We start from the raw sequence: 20,652 nt of genomic DNA, 5'->3' as shown, positions 1-20,652 counted from the left end.
ATGGGCTGGGAAACAGGTGCGAATTTCCTGGGAGGGTCTCACTTTACCTTTTAGTCAGGGGGACTGGGAGCCCCAGATCTCTGATTATATGCCTATTGCGCACAAGCACAGTTCCTTAATCACTGGATACATCCTACACCATTCCAGGCACACCTGGCTATTAAGCTAGAAAGATCGGCGCCCACTCCATTTAAACGTCAAAATCTTCTCACAATATAAAAAACCCAGAAAGGAAATTGATACCACCGAAACCCTTCTGTGGGCTTGGGATGGTCTAGGATGGAGGGCAAGACATGAGCTGCTATATGCCCCCTCTGCCTCTATCGCGTTTAATCTCCAGCTACCGGCAGTGACAGAGTGTCGAGGTTCTGAGAACAAGCAGACTGGGCTGGAAGTTCTATGCAGATTTGTATCCAGAGGATATATTTATCTCCCCTCCAGAGGCGTCAGGAGATGGTGCAGCACACTTCTCGGGCCTACTTTTATGCTACAGCATCAGGGCTAACTGTCGCAAATTGCATAGCTCAGTGTTTCTCAAACTGTGGTCCGCGGACCCCCAGGGGTCCGTGACACATTCCCAGGGGGTCCGCAGGCAACAGTTTTAAAAGCACTTGAAAGTATCTTGTATAATTAGCAGTTTTCAAACAACAATAAAAGTGTCAAGATAACACCAGTGATTAATGGAGAGATGAGAGTTTTGTCCAGTGGCAGCTTTGAATTATCTAATGTAGCACAGAGTGTTAACATGCCTACTGCAAAGAACATGTATAATGCATTTTAAAAAAAACTGAGATTATTTTGGTAATGTGCAGTTCATAAGTGATAATCGTCATCTAGCATAGTGACCTATAAACTGTCATCAAAGAGCTGCTTGCAAACTGCAAGGTACAAGTTAGTGACATGTTTTTCCCAGTCTTTCATTATTCTGATACTGCTAAAAAGGTTTATTTGGGTGGAAATACATTTTTATTGTTAAAGTCAATGCTAACCACTGTGTTATTTTCTGAATCATGAGTTTGTGCTTTTCCAGACCAAGCTCTATTTAAAAATGCCTACCAGTATGAATGATGTGAATTCTACACTTTGTATTACCCTTTGCCTTATTTGACATTTTCTATTCACAGATTTACATGTAGGATTCACTGTCTCTATATGTGTGTGATGTAAAGTGCTCTCTCTCATACAATGGTATGAGAGATCCTATAAAAAATGTTATACATGTGACAGAGGGGCTATGGAGAGATGAGAGGTACTGTTGGAGGGTGATAGTGGGGGAATCATTGAAGAACCCCAAAAAAGATTGTTGTATTCTGGTGCATAATAAGGACTTAATTTATTATTCTTTAATAGCTAATACAATTCAATATGTAATGATAACTGTGTTGTAGACCAACCACTTGTTTCCATTGTTTCCTAAATGTTTTTTGGGGAGAGCATCCCAAAGCCCCCTTTGTAGTGGTCAGGCTCACTCACTGCACTTGGTGTGCACCCTATGGGGACTGGTCTGAAAACATTCGCCAGGGCTGCTTTGAGTTTCCAGTCTGTCCCTGGCAGGAGCCTCGTACTGCAAAAAAAAAACCAACCATTTAAAAGTTAGTCAGGGAGGTGCAGCACCAACCTTCTCATCTATTTTCTTTCCAAATTCTTTCAGTATAAAATACAACAGAAGTGGCAGAGAGAGTAGTTGGCCTCCTTGGCTTAAGGACACGCTCCACCACTTCAGAAACACAGGGCTGCACCTATTTTTACAAGAATATGATGCAGCCCTGTGTTTCCCCTACGCTCACGCTAAACTTAACTTTGTGGCGCCAACGCAGGCACCCTTGTTCCATAGTGCAAGGGTGTCTGCGTGCAGGGGAAGATTGTTTTTCCCTGGTCTTAATGTTGGCACTGCCTCCCATTTACGTGCCCTTGTTAATAGGGGGCAGTGTCAAAATCAATGGGTGTTGCAATGGAACGCCCACCGCAACACCCACTGCGCACCCCTTTCACGCTAAGCATTGGGTGAAAGGGGATGTTATTTACAAGCCAGCGTTAAGCCTTGTTAAGTGGCTTAACGCTGCCTTGTAAATAAAGCAAAGCCCCTGTCGCCATGGGAACGTCGCAAAAAGTGACATTCTCATGGTTATAGGGGCTTGTAAATATGCCTCTAAAATACTTACTAATCAGAGTCTTTGTTTTGTGTGCACACATGTGTTTATTTTTATTCAAATTACTGTTTTAATGTTTGAATTTTAAATCCTACAAATTGCGTGGGGGTCCCCGGCTTACAGTGGCGACTCAATGGGGGTCCGCAGGAGTCAAAAGTTTGTGAACCACTGGCATAGCTCATTCCCTACCCCCCCCCCCCCCCAACATTGACCGCCCTAGAGCAGGTATTAACAAATGCTTCCCAGTGTAAGTTAATCACTAGACTATATAACTCTATGCAACTCACGACCCCGATCGTATGCCCCAAGTCTTTGGAGAACTGGAACGAGGAGCTACCCAAGCCCCTCACTGGGGAGCAGTGAAAGTTTTGCTGTGGACAGCTGGAGTTTCTGTCCCCGAACTATAAACTCTTCTTGCTCAAATTTTACAGAACACCTGCAAAGCTATTTCGGATGGGGCTGTGGAAAGATGCCAGATGCTGGAGATGTGGCTCACCTCAAGCTCCCTTCCTACACATGGCTTGGTATTGCCCTAAAATAGCGCAGTACTGGGTAGAAGTTTTTGCTTCAATCAATTAAATATTAGAGTCGAGACTAGAGCCGCCACCACTGCCGGGCATTTTGGGTTATACAAATGATATAGACACAGAATCAAGGCATCTCATAGCAATGCTTGCGAAAAGACGGGTGGCCATGATCTGGGGTAGAGTGAGGGTGCCGAAGACCAAATTGTGGGTTGCAGATGTTACACATGGTCAGGAACAACTTAATACATTCTGGGAGCTAATGCCAGTGGCCTCTAGACCACGGGACATTTGGGGTCCATTTCAGGATTGGATTCGATCTCAAGAATCAGTAGATATTAATACAATTGAGTCTTAGGTATGCACTAGTAACATTGTAGGTCGGGTACAGCTATACGGGACAGCCCGCTGTAATACTCAGTCATTATGGAAGCCCTCTCTGGGAAACAATGTACCATGTTGTCAATTTGCCTGGTACTTTTAAAAGTCTAAAACGGTTGTCAAATTTGTGGTAGACGCAATGCTTAATCTGAAGAAACAAATGTTTTAGTTTCTGTACTGGTATTTGTTCTTCAGTTGTCGGGGCTGTTGCCCCTTCTTTTTCCCTTTCATCTATTTTTTTCACCCTCCCTTTAATTATTATTTCTCATTTCATAGGTTTTTTCATTTTATTTTCTTCCTCTATCTTCCTTCGTTTCTTATCCTCCTTCATATACTATAAATGATCAATAAATTAAAAATAAATTAAAAAGTTGCGAGGAGTCGAAGGATTCAATAATGAACCCAGGGGAGGACAAGCACAAAAAGAGGAAGAAAAACCACTAACAAATAAGAAGCAAACACATGACAGTCACACTTAAGTCAACCAATGGTAAGAAACTGGCAGGCTCTAATCCCACCCCATAGCTATTAATACGTATTACAACAGCCCTCAGATGTGTGGTCTAGTAGGAGACGCCTAAAAATGAGTGTTGGCACCCACCACCTGCAACCTCTGCACACATTTAAAACTACTTTCAGCCGTGCAGTAAATTCAATAGTGCTCCTTCAATATATATAATCGCACTTCATTACTCTGGTGGGCAGTAATTCTTTGAAATGACTCGTCAAAAATATTTCTTAATAGCTATTATTCAAAACTGAGCACAAGGTCTGTGACTGAAAACGTTTTGTTCCAAGCAAGGTATGACTCACCGCTCCCAGTCGGGAAACTCTTGAAGGCTCTGCCTTGTGAAGGTCACCATACCAGTGGGTCCTAAAAAAGAATCCACAGACAGTGATCACATTAGAAATTGGATATTATTCATTTTAGGAGAAGGTAGTGCAGGTACTGGTGGATGGAAAGACCAGCTTATTGACAAAGGCAGTAACAAAGAAAGAACAGATGGGCCAAGCCGGAAAAGGATATACAAAAACCTGGAGGATGCGAGGTTCAGTCTATTTGGCCTGCAAAAGTCTGGATTTAATGAATTAATTAATTTATTTATTTGTGTGCGCGTTTTTATATAGCGCTGACTTTACCCGAAGGTGTCAGAGCGCTGCACAATAGGAACAGAACTGATACATGAGAACATTACAAGTGAACAAAATACAAAAGCAAACGTTACATTAAATGAAGCAATAATGACAATCGTGAGCCAACAAAGTACAAGAGGTAGCAAACGGTGCATTACAAAAGTGACAATCGTGAACCAACAAAATACAAGAGGTAGCAAACGGTGCATTACAGGAGGAAAAAGTGACGTGTGCAGGTTACAAAAGCGTACAAAGTAAACAGAGGCATAATACTGCAATATATGGAGGGGCATGAAAATGGGCTTGAAAAGTGTGAGGGGAGGCTAAGAAAGCAGAAGCACTGGAAAGAAGATGGTTATTTAAAAATTGTACCAGCCATGTATCAATGAAAGCAGGCTTTGGGGTGCTACTGAAAACAACGGTTGCTAAAGTGCAAATCACTGTACATTGTAGCCATTAACTTGCCATGATATGTCAGGTGTGACACATAACGGAGGTGTTAAGGCAGTAGCAGAGTGTAATTAGAGACTATGACACCACCCCTTAGCTGTGGCATACTCCCATGATAGTCCTCCATTTCATAATGTCGGGATGCAGGTTGGAATAAAAAATGTGTTCCATAAATGTTTTACTTGTTTGATTGCAGGTTACTTCAGTAAACGTGTGTCATTTTTTGTGACTTTCTACTCTGTGTAGGAGCAGATTTGCATTCTCTCAAAAAGTCTCTGGAGGAAGCACTTCAAGGCACAATTATACGAGATTACATTACTGCAGTCATAATATGCTTGCACTTGCATGCCACAAGTTAGTGCAGTAGTAGACTAGACAAACAATCTACATGCAATTCTATGTTCCTTTCTATATTCACATCCATCATTTTAAATGTATTCTGCTGAATTACATACACATCTAGCCGGGCTGATACCCGGAAACCTGTCCCAGGATGCTGGATTCCAGTCCAGGGAGGACCTGGATTGGCAGTTCAGGCTGGACTGTTCCCATGGGGAGCAGGGTAAAGACTGATTTACATGTGGCTGGGTCCAAACTGGAATGGCATGGTGAGCAAAATAACAATGGAATTAGGCACAAGTCTCTCTACTGGGGTGAATGTTTGCCATTGTTCAGCATTCCATCCATCAATTGTACTTTTTTCACTATTGCAAGGCCTACCGCTCCCATAGGATAACATTGGGTTACACTATTACATTTAATACGTGATAACATTTCTTTGGAAGCAGGTAGGAATATCATGTTTGGTGTTCAAGGAATTGCAATTTGAAGCCCTCTTTAATGGTAACGTTGGATATGAAGTCACAATTATGAAAATGCAACTTTTAGAAAGTTGGCATTTTCTTGTCCTAACATTTGAGGCTTGCGGCCTGTCTCCTGGGTCACATAACAGTGATATAAGACATACAAAAATGTTGGAAAATCATAATGCGCATAAATAAGTGGGGGGTAGAAAAGGAAAAATAGAGCAAAATAAACAAACATGTTAGCAATGTTGTAACAAGTTTCTTTCTGCAAGGATATCATAGCAAATACTAATTAACATATTCCAAGCCGAGTGTTTCATAACTGTGCAAAATGATAAAATTACCCTGTGTAGTCTAAATTGCAAAAAGCGAGTTCTGCTCAATATTTTAGAGAAAAAGTATTGTAAAGAAGTGCCAAGAGGCTGGCAGTAATTATGCTGGGGCCAGTCAGAATTGACTTAAATAAGAAAGCATCCAGTCAGATGTATAGTTTGGCCAATCTTAGCATTTTAGGTTGATTCCAAACAAATCCAGAGTGTAACGGTTTTTTGCAGATTTATGTGACACTTTATGCTGCAATATGCTTTAGTTTAAAACACTACCTGAGCTATGAGAACTCCCAGCCCAAAGACCTCCCCAGAAGAAGCAAGCCTGCTCGAGCAAAGCAATTTGAAGCAAGTACTGGAATATTTCATGATTGCCTTTTTATAATCACTTGTTAAAACAAACTATGGTTTGTCACTAAATTGTTTGAAAATTATGCTGCAACATGCACATTTTGTCCCCATGTTTTCAAAATTGTATTGTGGAGCCCAAGACTCTCCCCTCCGACACCCGTGGGAAGGGCAATGTCAAAAGGCAGCATTTGATTACATTTGAATTATTTTATGAGTGCCAGTTTATAACTCCCTGAACCCGCTTACCTTTTTTTGAGCAAATTCTTCATAAATTTGCTGCAAAATTAACCTTTTGGCATGTTCTTGACGACCCTACTGACTACCCTCCCTGCACTGCCCCGACCGGACCACTGACGCCAAGGATAAAGTATAACAGGCAATAAAAAACATGTCCTCGCGTAAAAATGTTTGCAAACAAGATTGCTCAAAAGGAAACCTACGCAAAGAATAGAGCCAATGGGACTGCCTTGTGAGAAAATAAAATGTTGTGCTTTCTGAGGGAGGGGTGGACCAACCCGTGGGCAATAACAATAATATCAAACTATGAAAAAGTTATTGTCTTTGGGGGGGGTTTCCAAATCTTAGACCTTATTATAGCTTTCATTTCCTGAATTAATAATAAGCATTAATCAAAACAGTTTCTTTTCCATGAAACATGGAGTACGAAATGGACTGGGGCACATCAGACCATTTTTTATTCATTAGAAAATCAGAGCACTCTATAAAGTGTTTTTTAAACAGTTAACACTTTACAGTAAAGGATATTAAAAAGAGAAAGAACTTACTTTGTTCAGTGACTCTTCTGAAGTAACAGAAAAGGGTTTTCAGCTTCTCAGTCTTCCTTGGATTCCGTCCTTCAAATAGCCTGAAAATGCAAAAAGAGGGATAAGGACAAAACATGTATATCAGGCAGATAAAAACTGTTCCTTTTGCAGACAGTACCAATCCATAATTAATTTGTGTAAGCAGGCTTTCAGAGTTTCTCAAAACTAATCATGAACATAAAGAAAATTACCTCAAAGATGTTGAGTTAGACACACTTTCTAGACCATAAATGGCCAACACCAGGTATTCCCAAAAAAAGACACTCATGTATCAAATAAATCATAGAGTCAACATATAAAATAGAAAAAGACCTAAACGAAAGTAATGCAAGTTAAAATATGCAATTTAAAGGTCTTACATTCCTACCTAATAACTACTTCTGTTTTACAAATTGTATTGTATCGTATTCGGCATGTATAAAGCGCAACAAACACCCTATGGGTACCCTGGCGCTATAGGACGTAACACAAACAATCATTAGACTAAATGGGTAGAATTCGCATAGGCAGCACATAGAAGCAGAGGATCAGTTTCTGGAAAAAAATCACACAGAAACAAAGGTTCAGTCTCTGGGAAACAGCCATGTTTTGATCCTTTTACTGAACAGAGACAGAATGTTACATCGTCTAATGTCAGTTGGTAGTTCATTCCATAACTTTGCAGCATCAATACTAAAAGCTCTCCCTCCCATTCTAACCTTGTTGAACTTTGAAACCTTCGCCAAACAGGCGGAAGAGGAACAGGGGCTCAGAGTGGGAGTGTACCAGACCAGCTTCTTCTGTAAAGGTTTACGGCCAAGTCTATGCAAGGCCTTAAATACTATACATAAGGACTTAAAATGTATTCTTTGCAGCACTGGGAGCCAGTGTAGCTCGGCTAGGCATAATGCTGCAGAAGAAACTCGTGGTCTGGACTAGACTAATTTGGCCGCCATACTCTGGACACGCTGCAATCGCTGACTCAGATACTTAGGTGACTCCAACAGTAGGGCATTGCAATAATCAAGACTGCTTAGAATAATACCTTGTACTATTGGGGCTCTGGCCGAATTTGGAAGCAGCGGAAGGGTCTTTCTCAGCGCTCTAATCAGACCAAAGCAAAACCCCACCGTTTTATTCACTTGTGTCTCCAGTGACAGATTGGCGCAGAACATAACTCCTAAATTGCGACCTGTTTTAGTCGGAACTAGGGGAGAGGAAGCTGTAATGGGCCAGAAATTATGAGGGAGGGGCCGGGGAGCCTTCCCCACTGTGCACTGTCGAATTTTGGTTTTATCCGAATTAAATTGCAGGGAGTTGTTACGAAGCCACTGCGCAGTGTTGTGCATACAGGTGTGAAAGTCTTCCAAGGCGTTTGCTTGAGTTTCATCAAGGGACAGGATGATCTGGTTGTCATCAGCATAGTTCACCAATTTTACATTGTGAGCCCGAATTATGTTGATCAATGGGCTCAAATAAACGTTGATCAAGATTGGGCTGATGGCAGACCCTTGAGGAACACCATGCCAGATATTAGAAAAGGCAGATTGAAATGGAGGAAGAGCCACTGCTTGACACCAGCCAGAAAGGTAGGAGCGAAACCAGTCCAGAGCAGTGTCCACTATTTCTACCCCCTCTAGACTGGTCAGCAAAGTTAACCGTGTCAAAAGCGGCAGACAGGTCGAAATGACAAATGACATAGAAACGTCAGATTTAAAGTTCAGATCACGGATTCATCTTGCCATGATGTCTTAGAGAGTATTGATGTTATTAAAAAATGTTGACTCAGCATATAAGACAATCAACAACATGGAAGAAGAATATTAACGTAAATGTGTTGAGTACTGGAGATGGGAAGATCTGTTGAGTTCCCTTCCTGACAGTCCAAGGAAAGAGCGTGTGCTCCCAGTAGTCACAGTGCCAACCTGCACAGGAAAAGTGTTTGTGAAATGTGTCAGGTGTCTCCTTAAAGTGTCAGTTAGGATGAAAAAACCAAAAAGGGTTAAAAAATAAAACTTCCTTGGCAATTTGGCTCGACTGAAGATGACAAATAATGTTAAAGGGATCCGCAAGGCACCAAACTCCCCCTGACATCCGGGACGAGTTTAGAGTCAGGCAAAATATTCAGAAAGCGAATCCAGGGGAAGTTCCAGATGCTAGAAACGCAAATCAGATTGATTTGCATATGGCCATGTCTGAACTGGGGTGGCAGAGTGGGCTAAAGAACGGTGATGGATTAAACCCAGATCTGTTGACTGGGTGTGAGTGTTTGATTGGTTCAGATGCTCCGTCCATCACCACCCCCTTTTGTACCACTTTGTTCGCCATAAGTTGGCAGGGTATGCTCAGACGTGAGTCCCTTGCTCACTTTGCCACTGGATTCAAGCAAGCCGAGCTGAAGACGGCTGAAATGCCAGAAACCGGTCCTCGGAAGCTTGTTTCCGGTCCAGGGAAGGCATGGCTTGGCAGTTCGGGCTGGACTGTTCCCATGAGGCACAGGGTCAGACTGATTTGCATATGGCCATGTCTGAACTGGGGTGGCAGAGTGGGCTAAAGAACGGTGATGGATTAAACCCAGATCTGTTGACTGGGTGTGAGTGTTTGATTGATTCAGATGCTCCATCCATCACCACCCCCTTTTGTACCACAGAAACACAAATCAGGCACACAAATAGTAGCAACGAGATGAAGTAAGTGACGAACAATAAGGGAATGCATGCGCTGCGATGCATCCGTCACTTAGAAATAAATCCAAATATAAAATAACCTCCTAAGGACAGACCACAATCTTGGGAAGGGCTTCTTATAAGGTTTGTCCACGCCCCTTTTCTGAAAGTTATGGCATTCATTTGGTACACAATGGAGACCAACTTTGACATCCTTTCCCCAGTTCTGAATTCCACAGTCCCACTGCCACACTTCATGCCTGCACTTCAGCCAACCAGGCAACTTGCAAAACTTACACCCCATTCCCCCAGCTGATCTCCTACCCCTCATGTGACTAAGTGCAGAAACGCCAGAGCGGTCGTGGCAGCGAGGGAGGTTCAGCCATGTACTAAGCCTGGAGTCCAACTACACTGTGCCTAGCAGCGCGTGGAGTGCTTCGTGTCCACCCTTGAATGCTTGTAATCTCTTAAGGCATCACTCATGCCACAGATGTAAGAAAAGGTAGGATTAAGGAAAACTGCAAATGCAGTTGAAGAGAAATACACTATTCTGGAGTCAATAGTGTCTGAATTGATGCTGGCTTTTTATGTTGTCAGTCCAATGCTTCACTTGTAAACAGTGCACATAACAGTCAGCAACTTAATACAGAGGACGACACAAAAGGCCAACGGTTTGACAGCACAGTCTGTTGATCAAGTCACTGTGCCAACAGTAATGTCTTGTCAGTGACGTGGTCGTGCTCTAGTCTCACCTTTCCCTACAGGCTCCACAGGTACGAGAAAAAAAAGTGTCCATCAGCTACCGCTGTTACAGTGCTACCAGCTCCTTCTGATTATATGTACAAGTAGTAACTTACTCTGTGTGAATAAATTGATCTTTTGAAAAAATATTCTTGCATGTGCATTTGTATGAAAAAATATGTTTTTTTTTTAAATACATTGACAAGGAAAATACACCAAAGTTTGATCTGTGTCTCCTCCCATGTGACCCTCTGATCTTTTCTCTAGTCCTAAAAAATGCATACAGACTTGATATTGCCAAGGGAAGCTACTTTGCATCATATTTGGTGGTATACCATACACGTTCTGCCAGTCCCAAAAGGATTCTTGTGGATTTATAGAACAAAAGAGGGGAACCGATTGAAAGCCCCTCCTGTTGCCTCTTACCTCGCTGTCTCGGTCTACCACTGTGCCAGAGTCAGAGAAACTACAGATGCATGAGGATGTTTCTGACAAGTTGACTTTATACTCAATCTTCCTTTGACTACAGATAAGAAGCCTTGTGGGACAAATGTATGAGGTCTTCTTGGAATTTAGGGAATACTTGCCGTCACAGAGTGTATGAATGCCAATTGCTTGCACCTGAACGTGACCAAAACAGAAATTCGCCTTCTAGGAAAAGATACCCACTCTTGGTTCGATCACTGATGGCCTCCCTCCCTCAGGCCTCACCCAAGACCTCTATTAAAAATCTAGGCGTCTGGGTGGACAGCACTTTAACTTTCGAAGTACAGGCCAATTTGGTAAAAAGCACGTGCTTCGGGCTCGAGAGGACTTAAACCCATCCTCAGTCTTTTTGATCCTGGTAGTTAACCAGCCATTATTCAGGCAGTTATCCTATCTTGGTTAGGTTACTGCAACATTATGAACTTGGTAGTCAATGAGTATGTAACTAGAAGACTCAAGCTAGCACAAAACACTGCCGCCAGACTACTGTTTTCCTTTCAAAAATGTTGCTCTGCCTCTGGTCTCCTTTGCAAACTGCATTGGTTCCCTGTGGACTGGCATGTGCACTTTAAGACCTTGTGTCCCACCCAGAAGATTCTGCATCCCCAGGGGGGCCCTATCTTGTTGAACCTGATATCTGTGTATCGACCTTCATGTCCTTAATGCTCGGCCAATCTTAATCTGGCCACTATCCCACAAGTTATGAGAGTGAGAGCAGGAGGCTGCCCTTTACGTGCCAAGGTCCCTGCTCTCTGGAACTTGCTCCCACTTTCTATCAGGAACATTCAGAACCATTTTCAGCTCAGGAAAACACTGAAGAGCTGGCTTTTCTCCAGTTAGAGTCCCTCTCTTCCCCCCTCTGCTTTAAACCGTTTTTGGCCTGTTTCTTGCAATGAATTAGCGCTGGGAAGCCCCTTTGCTGGGGCAGCTATACATAACATTTTCTAGGTGTGTGTGACTACAGAAGGTGTCCCCAGACAATCAAGCCAGGTTCCCTTTTCAACCCCAAAAAATCTTAGTGATATGAAAAAAACACAAAATATCGCGTTTGTTTAATGGATGCTGTGTATGAGCAGTGTTTTTATGTGTGCTTCATCGTAAAGGTTTGTACTTGTTTTCCATCCCATCTACAGTTTTGATTAGGATATATCACAGTTTATGCATCTAGATTTGCCGGTTAAGACTGTATATCTAGTATTAAATATAAATAATTTAGAGGAACTCGTGATCTTTAAGGTAGGACGTACCCTTACCTGTACAATTGCACACCGTCAGATACTACTTTAGATTAAGGATCCTAACATCCCTGAAGAAGGTCAGAAACCGAGTGTGGGTGTGCACTATGGGCTGAAACATGATAGCAAATAAATAAAAGGATGATGGAGACATAACCTCTGTGGGTGCATCCAATTGTATTATTTTAAATCCCACTGGTTGTACCTCATAATAAAAGTAATTGCCTGGAGTTTACAGCAAGGTAGTCTTAGTCCATTTTGGATCCCTTGATATCCAGCAATATTTATCTGGATCCCCCCCCCCCCTTGTTTGGGGTTGAATTTGCTCTGGTGGTACTATCTTACCAGGGTGGCACGTATCTTCCTATGAGGAAGGATGCCACCAAAGTATGGGTGAGGATTTTATGCCCAATCCTTTGTGTGGCATGCTTTTGTACAATAGGAAGTGTGCTAGTGATGTACTATTTTTCTCAACATTGTGGTACGCTTACTTAAACAGAAATTAACTGGCTATATGAATTTAAATCATGGTAGAGTTTTCTTGCAAAATCCTATTTTGTAGTCTTTTCAATCATTAGGGACATAGATAGTACAACCCTGTGGTTCTAATGCAGACACAATAAAAGTATTTTAGGATTTCTGCCACTTAATCTCGTTGAAGACCAGAAGGTGTTGAGGAGAGTCGTTGTTCTACTGCATCAAATGATGCAGAGAAATCGAAGGAGATAGGAATACAGTTAATAACTTAAAGCATCGCCTATTTGGTGACTTTAGACGGGTGTTGTGTATCTAATAAATACAGTCTACTGTTTGTTTTCGCCCCCTTTCAATGTCCCAAAGCATCCATACCCAGCTCATTCCATTGTCTGACCAGGTTTAAAATACTATTTATAATCTACTCATATGGTTTAGATGTTTTAGTTGCAAGAAAGAAAAGCTATTCAGATTCTACTATATTTAGAAGTCAAACGCACTCGTGCCTTTGCAGACCAGCGCTAGGTCGCAGCAAGATTTACATGCATTTTTGCTGCAGGTTCTCGAAACCGCATTGTTCAGAGTAACAAAAGAAATTGAACCACGAGTGAATGTGGGTGAAAGATAGAAAAGCAAAAAGCTCATTTCGCCTGGAGTGTTCGGACCATGAAAAGGAGCTTGAAGTAGAACAACTAGCCTACGGGTGGACGCAGCTATTTGAGAACACTATTGATGCATAGTAACGTGTTTCAGTGATAGGAAGAGACATTTAAGTATTCATCTGACGTAACAGTACAAAAAGATTAACAGGCTTTTGTGAGAAAGCCTCCTAGCGCAATCAGGCTTCTGGATAGTAAAGTGACAGTGTTCTAGTGGTGGGCAGCAGATACAAAATACACTGCAATGCTTGATGTGTTATTACATGGGGGTTGCGCTAACTTGCTGCCAGAGGCACAGAAAAAACGCTAGTGGGGTGGGGGGGGGATTTACTTTAGAGGAAGACATGAAAGATGTAAGTACGTCACGAGAATAGTAGGGTCGATACAGGAAGCCTGATAAAAAGAGATGAGCATAATAAAAAAAATGAACAAAAGCAATGCAAAGAACAGTTGTTTTGTGCAAGTGTCTCAAATTACATATGGGAAATAAAAAAAGGTGGATGCTAACCAACATCGGGACCATTTTGTTAAATTCACCTGCTAAAGCAAGAAATGAACTGCACATTTGCAAAGGGAGTTTCACTGGTACCTGCCTAAGATACTCCCCACTACCTCACTTACTCTTAAGTCTTAACCCGAGGCAGTCATAGAATTTCTGGTGGTTCGCTGGTGTGCCAGGAGATTTCCACTCACCGCCATTACTGGGGAAGATACACCCAGGAAAGACTAGGCAGTCTGATCACTTGGGCAGCAGAATGAAAATGACATACTGTGCTTTGGAGAAATTGTGGGCTACGCCCCCACCTCCTCGTTCTCATTGGGAGTTAATGTATCTCAACAACGAAGCAAGGGGAACCCCGGGGCATGATGGGCGAGCAGTACGAGCGTGGAGTTGAACCTGGCCCTCAGAATAACAGTTTGAAATAGACCGCATGCCCAGACAGTACAAAGAAACCAATAATTAACTACGCAATGTAATACATCATCAATGGTAAAAGAAATCATTTATTCAGCATACCTGTAAACAAACATTGACTACGAATAATTAAATGTGGGGTATACAAAGTAAACCTTTATTATGGGTGGTCTATGAAACAACAATTCATGATAATCCATCATACAGCCCAACTAGTGCACTGGTTACCGCACAGGTTGCCAGGCTTATGTTGCCACTTATTGGTGTTGGGTTATCAAGTGGCATCTACAGGGGAGATGGTACATCAGGAGGATGAGGATGGGGTAGAAGACAGTGCAGATCGCTGTGGTGACGTGTTGCAGGACTGTGAAATTATCGATGCCAGCAAATATACAAAAGGTGTGCAGGCTTTGAGAAGTTTCCATCTCCAATTGGCCTGCGCTCCATGTGGGCCCTGAGGAGCAGTTTTGACGGTCTATTTTAACCCCTGGAAGGGCTTGGGTGCAGTGTTACTGACGAAGAAACAGGTTCTGCTAAGATTACCAGTTTTTAGACTTCACACAGGAAAGGCGGGTGGAGGTGGGCTATAGATTATCCCGTTGGGAAACAAAGGGGCACATGCATCAAACTTAATAATTGCTAGTCCTTAATAGAGAATATTAAGGAATCGCTATTAGGGGCTCCCAATTAGCTATGCAGGTAGGTTTCGCAAAAAGAATTGTGATTCCCACATATTCCTTAACAGTGAATCGCAAATTGTGATTCGCTATTCAAGAATGGCTTCCCATTCATTCCTATGGGCCTAGAGGCTCATAGGAATGAATGGGATTGCAAGCGCAAATTTGTAAGTACCAAATAGGTACTCGCAAATTGCACACGCAATTGCAAGGGGGCCAAAAGGCAACCCTGATGCCCCCCCAAAAACAGGTATGTATGCAAATGTGGTGCACACACATGCCCTAAGAGCATGTGTACGCACCATAATGCATTTTTTTGCATTTTCAAAGGAATTGCAAATTACCATCAACTTGAAGTTGATGGTAATTTGCGATTCCAAATTGTGAAAACTTAATTTGCAAAGGCATGGTGCATTGCATATTATGGAACCGCAATTTGCGATTCCCTAACTGCATTCACAATTAAAGGAATCGCAAAAAAATTGTGATTTCCTTAATTGAGAATTGCAAAAAAGGTACCTGCATCTGAAATGGCCATTATTAGATCGCAACCGGACGAATTATGCGATTCGCACTGTTTGCGATAGCAAAATGGTTTGATGCATGTGCCCCAAAGAGTTTGCGTAAAGGACTGCATGGTGTGGTAAATCATAGGATAGATTCAGACAGCCTCTTCGGAGGCAGACTTTAAAAAAACTTGAGATATTCTGAGCAAATGAAGCAGTATGTCAGTCAGTGTAGGCAGATTGCCTTCCTCCCCGAAGAAGTGGACCAAAATGTAGGATTGTCAGGACCACAGGGTCTTTTTAGACCGGGTAAATATGATAAACAGTCTTACTGTTATTTATGTAGAAACTGCTCACACCCTGAGAGAAGTTCTCAGCCAGGGAGCACAGGATAGGTAGCGAAGGCATGTTATACCATCCTTGAGACTAAAGCAAGATAGCATGACTGATAATACAGTTCAGGTGGGAGATGGCTTTCTGTCTGTCCCCTGCCCCACCAAGCACAGGTTCGCACTCTGGGGCCACCTAGGAACAGCGTCCTGGCAGAAGCTTCCCTCCTGTCCTTCCCTCCAACGGTGACCCTGCACTCCTGTCAGAGAGCTGCTGTGTGTGCCTTAAGTCATCAGGAAATAGACAGCCAGCCACTAAGTGCTGACTCTCTTACTTTACAGTTATGAACGGAGGTCGCTTGACAATTACAACCAATAATTGTATAGTGCCCAGGACACTTCCCCTGACTTCACACCGTTTCCTCTCAACTGTTGGGCTAGTTGCCAAGTGGGCAAATCCTCAGCTGGGAACAAGTAAGACAAGTGCTTACAAAGTGTGGAGGAGTGTGGCTCACTGATTAGAGCGGCAGACCCTGATGCAGAGGTCTGGCCCGGGACCAGGGTTCAATTCCTGACGCCGCAGGGTCCTGAGCGCAAAAATGTCCACGGACTCAATAATTCTCGCCTCGGTGCCTATTCTAATCATGGGGACCCACGCTGCAACTCTGGGCAATAGTTGCTTAATCTCCACTACGGCGGCTCACCCGCTGCGGGATGCCTGGCTTTCACCCTGGGGATACCCAGTAGGGGTTATCTCACAGGGAAAAGCCAGGACGGGTTCCCAAGGCAAGCGCCTTGATGCCTTCGGGTGATACGTGCGCTATATAAGTCGCAATACATTACATTTACAAGTAGCCCGACCCTGCATAAATCATCTCTCTAGAGAGAGGGAGGACATTGACTGCTCTGCAGAAGCTGTAACAAGGCCCATCTTGCTTTCCATCAGCTGAGGAGGCGCAATAGTGACCCAGACCCTGGCTGCCAGGCTTGGCCTGTACAGGACCGAGGGGGAAAGGTGGTCATTCCTCCTTATACGTCCGGATTCTCAGCAGAAGCACACTATCTCTTTTCTAGTCAGATCTGTCACATATAGTTTGGACAGACAGCAAAGGGATAAGAGCTGTTCTTACAAAAATCAATAAAATATTAAATAAAAGCGCTAGCAGGTTTATTATATACATTCGGATGTAAGACTGACATGGTCATTTACTTCTGTGATTCACAAGCAAAGCCAGTCGGAGTTAAGGCAACAGCAGTGAACTGTAACCATCAAGGTGAGCGTCCTACTGAAAAAAGAATACAATGATACGCTGATCTCAACCGACTGACGAGGGTATCAATGAGAGGTTTAATTCATTGAGAAGGAAGCGAGTAAGGAACAGAACGTCTAGGACAGTGTAAAACAGCAGATCACTTGTTAGCAAACATTCCTAGCGCAGTTACAACCAGGCTACTCAAATCTGCAGGTACGTTTGTGCTTTAAAGGTAAATAAAAGTATATTTCTCATTCCCATCTTTAAAAATAGGTAATTACTAAATTCAGCTAGCTTTCTACAATTCCTAGCATAAAATATTAACATATGAACCGGTCTATACGGCAAAATAAAGAACCAATATGAATTACTGTCACCTCACATCATATATATTCTGTATGTTCCTGGAAGGGATCACAGAGCAACTGAGCCCTGGAAGACAGAACCACGACAAAAAAAAGCAATTCCCTGAGTGGAATGCAGGATAATCAATTTGCTCCTAGAACAGCAGGAGCCAAAACATTAATTCAAATTTTGAAAATCCATCCAATTAAGGCGGACTGTAAATCAAACGCAAAAGCACAGCAATGCCGGCTCTAAATTGAAGTAATTGATAAATCGCTGGCAACTGCAGGTTTTCATCCAGCAAGCCTCCGTTTCTTCTTGCAAGATGTTCTGTCCCAATGCCAGACCACTGTACTAACGACAAGACCGAAGCAAAACCCAACCAGGCAGGCCAATGAGGCGAGCCACAATTTGTCTTTGACCTTCCATCTCACCAGCAGGCGCAGAAACATCAATGCTAATCAAACTGAAGATCTTTCAACAGCTATTTAGTTAGGCATTCTGGGGGTCTGCAGCAGACCGAAGAGAAGGTCATGGACATTTAACATAACCACTAGGCACGTACAAGCTATTGATCCCATTTGATCGTTTCAACTTTAGTCTTCAATCAAGTATTTTAGCATTGCACCCACTTCAATCGTCAATTATTTTTGCATGCAGCCGTTTAGCCCTTCAATGAGTGCGCATTTGCATCAAAAACACAAGGAGCGATAGATGTGGCATGCCAGCAATCAATATAAGTGCGAAGATAACACTGCAAGATACACTACTTATGTGTACTGTAAGAGAAAAAAAATCCATGCAATAATGAAAGTTAATGGAAAGCTGTAGTTCAGTATGTTGCTGGTTACATCCAATTTAAATCTACACTCTGACAACAATTAATTTAGGAAGACAACTTCTAGTGGGTTGGACTGGTATGGACAACAGAGCAGGGCACCGGACGTGGGTCATGGCGTTCCAAGTAAGCAATGGAAAAGCTTGTGAAATGAATCGTATGAAGGCATAGTTGCCCTGAAATGAGTACAGGAACCAATAACTATCACCCGAGTAACACAAGAGGTGGGAAGTTGCCATAAGATTTTTGTGTAACCAAGCAAGAACAAAGAGGAATGAATGAATGAATATTAGTTTTCTAAAGCGCAACTTTGCCCGAGGGCATCAAGGCGCTGTGGGAGGGGCTGTTAAACAGAGATAAAAGTTGGTCTGAGACTGGAGGACCTGTAAAAGCCAGGTCTTCAGGGCCCTACGAAACAAAGTGAGACACGAGTCCAGAAATATCAGTAGTGATTGAATTCCAGAGCCTAGCAGCAGCGATGGAGAAGGTTCTGCCTCCCCATTTAGCTCTCTTAAACCTAGGCACTACCAGCAGATTTTTACTGGCTGATCCAAGATGTGTGGAGGGAACATAGCACCGATAAAACCCTTTCATACCATCTGAGCCTAGGTCCTAAAAAGCCTTATGAGTCAGACAAAGAGCCTTGAACAAAATTCTTCGATTTGAAGGGAGTCAGTGCAGCTTGTTGGTAGAACCTGAAACTGAGTGGTATTTAGGAAGATCCATCACCAGCCTGGCTGCACTAGCCGCAAATGACGCACAAGGCCTTTATTAATGCCCAAATAATGGGCATTACAATAGTCCAGTATGGACAGCACTAAACAATAAGAGCCTGCTTTCGGGAGGCGAAGGAAAGAAAATGGGAAATCTTTCTGAGAATCCTAAAAATCCCAAAGCTAGTGGAAACAGTTCTATTAATATGAAGACCCAGAGAGAGAGAACTGTCCACTATGACCACTAGGCTCTTTTCATGTGATACCGGACAAGGGCAAGAACCAAGCGTCTGTGGCCACCAATCATTGGACGAAACATTCAGTTGGTTCCCAGAGGTCAAGGCCTCTGTTTTGTCCCCGTTAAGTTTGAGATAGTTCTCAACCATCCAGCAAGAGACTGCCTACATACAGCTTTTGAAGTTAGTGGCAGATTTCTTGATGCTGTGGGTAATAGACACCCTGATTCGTGTGTCGCCGGCATGGGACAACATTTCCAATCCAAAGGATCGGACAACCTTGGCCAGTGGGGCAACATAAATGTTGATAAGGGTCGGGCTCAATGAGGAGCCCTGTGGGACTCCACATAACAAGCTGTTGGGAGCCGAGTAAAATGGACCCATTTTCACTATTTGTGTCTGATCACTAAGGAAGGAGGTAAGTAGCATGAGGGCCGTGGCCCCAACCCCTATCTCCCCGAGCCGTTCCACCAGTCTCACAGGAGATAGAGTATCAAAGGCTGCGGTATGGTCAAGAAGAATCAACAGCGTGGTGTGCCATGCATCAACCTGAACACGGATATTTGATTCTGGAGGTTAGTGCTGTTTCCGTGCTGTGATCACTTCTAAAACCATGCTGCGAACCATCAGAAAGCTGGTGCTCCCCCAAAACCGAACAGATGAAAATTCAGATGTTTCTTCAGAATTCTGGCTGGAACTCGCAACACGGAAATAGGGCAATAGTTCTTTAATTCAGCTGGATCCAGCGACGGCATTTTTTAAAAGAGGATTGACCACCGTCGTCTTCCAGGGGATGAGGTACAGTCCCACTGAAATAGCTACATTAAGTACTGAAGTGAAGTGGGGCACAATGGCCTCTCTTCCCATTTTCCAGATCTTCAAAGGGCATGCCTCCAACGGGGAGCCTGATGTAATTCCCCCTAACAGGAGGTTCATAGGCTCAGGGGACAGGGGGAGGAGGTAAGTAATCTGGGTACGTCGACCGTGGTTATGGACTCATTACAATGGGGGTGGGAGGGACTGGTAGGGGGATATCTGTATTAAAAGCTTCCAAAGAGGAATATAAATCCATAATTTTTGAGTGGAAAAAGTCTGCCATTCTATCCCAGAGCTCCTGGGGGAGTCCGTTACATTAGGGCCTGAGGGGGAGGAGAGCAAGTTAATAACATTAAAGAGGTCTCTGAAAGAACTGAGGGATTCTGTGGCCATTTAGTAAAATTGGACTTTTTCCTCAATAATAGCAACTTTATATTCCCACAAGCATTGTTTATGTAACTCTCTTCGAGCAGGGTTGAGGTCTAAGCACTAGATCCTTTCCTGCTTACGACAGGATTGCCTCAATCTTCTCAGTCTATCAGAGAATTAAGGGGGAAGAGGGTTTTTTCTAGCCGCATAGTGCTCCTTAAAGGGAGCTAAAGTGTCCATGGCTGATAAAAGCTAATTGGAGAAGTCAGTAGCCACCAAGTTAGCGTCCAGGTGAAAAGGACTATGATGGTTATTAAGTAAGTTGAGAAGAGCCTCTTTACTAATGCGACTAAGATTTCTCTTCTTCTCAATTACCCTTTCATTGATTGGCATAGTACCCAATACAGGGATCTGGAGGTTGAAAGGGATGGCATAGTGGTCTGACCAAGAGAGAGGTATAGGCTCTCG

At 43.1% G+C, this 20,652-nt stretch overlaps 1 protein-coding gene across 1 annotated transcript in view; it reads right to left on the bottom strand.

Annotated features, from left to right (window-relative positions):
• Positions 1-20,652, bottom strand: part of PARG (poly(ADP-ribose) glycohydrolase) — a 911,041-nt gene that overhangs the window by 322,707 nt on the left and 567,682 nt on the right. The window contains exons 10-11 of the mRNA XM_078643350.1: positions 6,908-6,987; positions 3,869-3,929 (exon numbers count right to left, since the gene is read on the bottom strand). Of these exons, the coding sequence (XP_078499476.1) occupies positions 3,869-3,929; positions 6,908-6,987 (141 nt within the window). The remainder of the gene's footprint in view (positions 1-3,868; positions 3,930-6,907; positions 6,988-20,652) is intronic.

Source organism: Lissotriton helveticus, chromosome 5_1 (assembly GCF_964261635.1).
Source record: "Lissotriton helveticus chromosome 5_1, aLisHel1.1, whole genome shotgun sequence".
In the NCBI taxonomy this organism is placed as follows: Eukaryota; Metazoa; Chordata; class Amphibia; order Caudata; family Salamandridae; genus Lissotriton; species Lissotriton helveticus.
The sequence above is the reverse complement of the archived record's forward strand: the minus strand, read 5'-3'. Positions and strand labels throughout refer to the sequence as shown.